Source organism: Limulus polyphemus, unplaced genomic scaffold (assembly GCF_000517525.1).
Source record: "Limulus polyphemus unplaced genomic scaffold, Limulus_polyphemus-2.1.2 Scaffold755, whole genome shotgun sequence".
Classification (NCBI taxonomy): Eukaryota; Metazoa; Arthropoda; class Merostomata; order Xiphosura; family Limulidae; genus Limulus; species Limulus polyphemus.
In genome coordinates, this window is record NW_013666365.1 from 310034 (window position 1) to 313840 (window position 3807).

General features: G+C 36.6%; 1 protein-coding gene across 1 annotated transcript in view; it reads left to right on the forward strand.

The window, feature by feature from the left end:
- The window catches only part of LOC106460339 (homeobox protein EMX1-like), a 40540-nt gene that overhangs the window by 15190 nt on the left and 21543 nt on the right, over window positions 1-3807 (forward strand). The window contains exon 2 of the mRNA XM_013920031.2: window positions 1936-2108. Coding sequence (XP_013775485.1) covers window positions 1936-2108 — 173 coding nt within the window. The remainder of the gene's footprint in view (window positions 1-1935; window positions 2109-3807) is intronic.

Sequence of the window (3807 nt, forward strand, 5' to 3'; positions counted from 1 at the left end):
GTAAGACTAGAGGGAAGGCAGCTAGTCATCACCACCCACCGCCAACTCTTGGGCTACTCTTTTAGCAACGAATAATCGGATTGACTGTAACATTATAACGCTCCCACAGCTGAAAGGGCGAGCATGTTTGGTGGGACGGGGATTCGAATCCGCGACTCGCACACTGCAAGTCAAGCTCCTTAACCACCTGGTCATTCATTGACAGATGTAAGATTGTTAATATGAGGATTTTTATTTTGACGTCAGAAGTTCATTCAAATTATAGGATATAGGGCAAGATATATCGACAATGTTTCCAAGGTACAGGACCTGCCGTAATAAGATGAAATATTATTGCTTTGCAACATTAGTAAAAAAAAAATACGAATAACATAAAAATTATTTTGAAAATAGAACTGACATAAACAATTAACAAAATATTAAATACTTTCTGAAAAAAAAAATAGAATTTACAACCTAAACGGCACATTGTGCGCACATGTGATCGGAGAACCCAAGCACTTTGATATAGTTAAACCTGTTGTACCCTTGCAAGACATATTGAGCCAGTGCTTTCGAACTTCGGCTTTCAGTGGCAAAAGCGGATGAAAATGGTAATCCATTCCCCCAGTCCATCGTAAGTTAAACCCCAGATAACAACTAGTCCCTCTCATATAGCTGTGTAGACTGGAACAAGTGTGGTAAAGTATCTTGCTTAAAGGACATGGGCTAGCCTCAAACTTGCAACCATCTGATGATGAGTTCAGAGCTCGAAGTCACTAAGTCACTCTGCCCCAGGTTTTTGATATAGGCGTTCCTTAATTTCAAACTACTGACCAGAGATGAGGCAGCTAACCAGAAGCATTTGCGGTACAAAGGTTTTGTTCAGATTTTTGAGCCGAATAAAAAATTGCTCTTTCAACAGTGCCCCCAGTGGCACAACGGTATGTCTGCGGACTTACAACGCTAGAATCCGGGTTTCGATACCCGTGGTGGGAAGAGCACAGAATGCCCACTGTGTAGCTTTGTGCTTAATTACAAACAAACATTCAACAGCATTCCGACGCGAATTTTTTACTTTCGTCGCACACCCGATACGCTAACCATCAAGCCTAATTTGGTCTGTTTCGATAACAAAAATTATTATGATCGTAAATGTAAGCAAATTGCAATAGAAGATTTAGTTTGTGGTGAGAGTAGACACTTAGGTAAAGCTATGCATAATGCTCTTTTCTGATATTTCTAATAGCATCGCTGTTGGAGACCTACTTCGAAGTAATTTATAGCTGTGAATAAGGTCACTTAATTATTTTCATCAGTGCTGTTTACCAGTCCAATTACACAGGCCTACGATGGTTTTATTGTCTTGAACGTTTTACATGTTCTACAGTAAATCCTGTAGGCTGAATCCGAAAATGGTATCCATTTTTCTCCATCACGTACATATTATTCACAAAATGTCATAACGTAATACATAAAAAAAGACCACAACATGTAGTTTTGAGACTAAAAGACGTATATTTCACACCCACACATAAAAATCAGGACGAATCAGGATGCATATTCGTTTGACATCAATGTTCTTCCCTTTCCTTCAGTTTGTATTTTTGTTAACAAACATAATAAAAAAAATTCATTGTGGTAAACGAACTAATAATTTGATCTAAGTAAGAGTTTTTTTTTTTTTGCTAATTTGTAAAAAATTCCTTCGTTATAGAAAAAATATATAATTTTCGAAATCTGCATAGCTGTATTATGGAAAATACGTTATTCAAACCAATACAACTTTTATGAAGTTTAAATTCGCCAGCCTATGTTATAAAATAGAAAACCACTCGGAGAACTATATGAGTAATGTTTACTTATATTAGTGTTAAAACCTTGAAATAGATCTTGAATATTTTTGCTTGAAGTTCATACAGTCATCATTTATTAATATGGAATTTTTTTATTTAGAGGTGGACACTTCTGAATTCCTCCTTCACCCATTCCGTAAGCCCAAGAGGATCAGGACCGCCTTTTCTCCTTCTCAGCTACTCAAACTGGAACATGCCTTCGAGAAGAATCATTACGTAGTGGGTGCTGAAAGAAAACAGCTTGCTCATAGTCTAAGTCTTACAGAAACTCAGGTATCGAGTTTATTGAGAAATGTTATTGTAAATGTTATTTTCTAATTGTAAAGCTACAAAATACACTATCTGCACTATGTTCGCCGTGGAGAATCGAACCTCGGAATTTTGCGTTGTAAGTCCGTAGACTTACCGCTGACTCACCGGGGACATTATTTAGAGCTAACTGTAAGTTTTGAGAAGATGTGACATAATAGCTAATATTTATTATAATTAGGATGTTAAAGCTATACCAAGCTAATTTACTTAGGAACTGAAAATTACAGAAAATCCCAATTTTGCGTATCTACAAGTAGTTTATGGATAGCCCTTAAACTTTCGCTGTTCGTCAATTCGTACTTCAACCATTTCACAGCAATATGGAGTACAAATAATGATAATGGGAATCTTTCCTAACAGATAAAGCTAGTAGCAGTGACTCTATAGGATGTAGAAATAATGTATAAATATGATATTACAGCACATCAACCCAGTGGGAAGAGTAAGGTTAAAACAAGGATGAAAACAAGAATCCTATCATGTACAAGATTTGTATTTAAAACATATTATCATAAATCTCGTAAAGAGTAAAATTCAACTTATATTTATTGTTTGTTTTTGAATTTCGCGCGAAGCTACACGAAGGCTATCTGCGCTAGCCGTCCCTAATTTAGCAGTGTAAGACTAGAGGGAAGGCAGCTGGTTATCACCATCCACCACCAACTCTTGGGGTACTCTTTTACTAACGAATTGACCGCCACATTATAACGCCCCCACGGCTGAAAGGGCGAGCATGTTTGATGTGAGGTGGATTCGAACCCGCGACCCTCAGATTGCGAGTCGAGCGCCCTAACCACCTGGTTATAGCAGGCCCGCTTATATGTAGCATAAATGGATCTAAGGATTAAAATATATAACGGCACACTTTATGAGCCCTCCCCCGTCTTGCTGACTCTATGATCAGCTCGATGGCTTAAAACACTACAATTCGGGGCTCTATATCGTGGGGGAGAGCACTGATAACCCACTGTGCAGTTTTGTGATTAACATTAAGAATAAATAAACTAACGATTGTGAAATAATAACAAAAGAAATAAAATAAAATAAAGGGTCATTAACAAGTAAAAAAGTGTATAAGATAAATAACAATAAACATTTGTTGTTTTTTCAAAGTTTTCTAAACTGTTAGTGAATATTCTAAAGTTGGTAAGGAATGGAAAACCTTTCTGCTGAACTGACGACAGTCAACCCACTCACTTCAGGAAATGAATCAAAATGTCGCATAATTACTAATTTATCAGACAGGTTGTTCATTTCAGCAACAACTTTTAATAAAAGTTATGGATGTTTTTAGTACAGTTTGTGTTTCGTTTACACTGGTTTATTTAAACAAACGTTTAAGAGACTATTATTCTCCCATATCCAAACATCCTCTGTGGGTATTTCGTAGGTTGAACTGTCAATAACTTGCCATCAGAGCAAGCTACTTACATAGCTCAGAACTAAAAATGAACCAGTTACTAATTTAGTGTACTGTCTAACGAAAACGAAACATATTATGATTAGAACGCATTTATTCTCCATTTAGGTGCCCTTCCTTTTATCGACATTTTCGACAATAATCCTAGTAACACCTCATGAGATTCGTCCATTTTTGGAGATTTAGCTTAGCCCTAACTTCGTATACCAAGCTACTAATGAAAAATAATTCTCATAATAT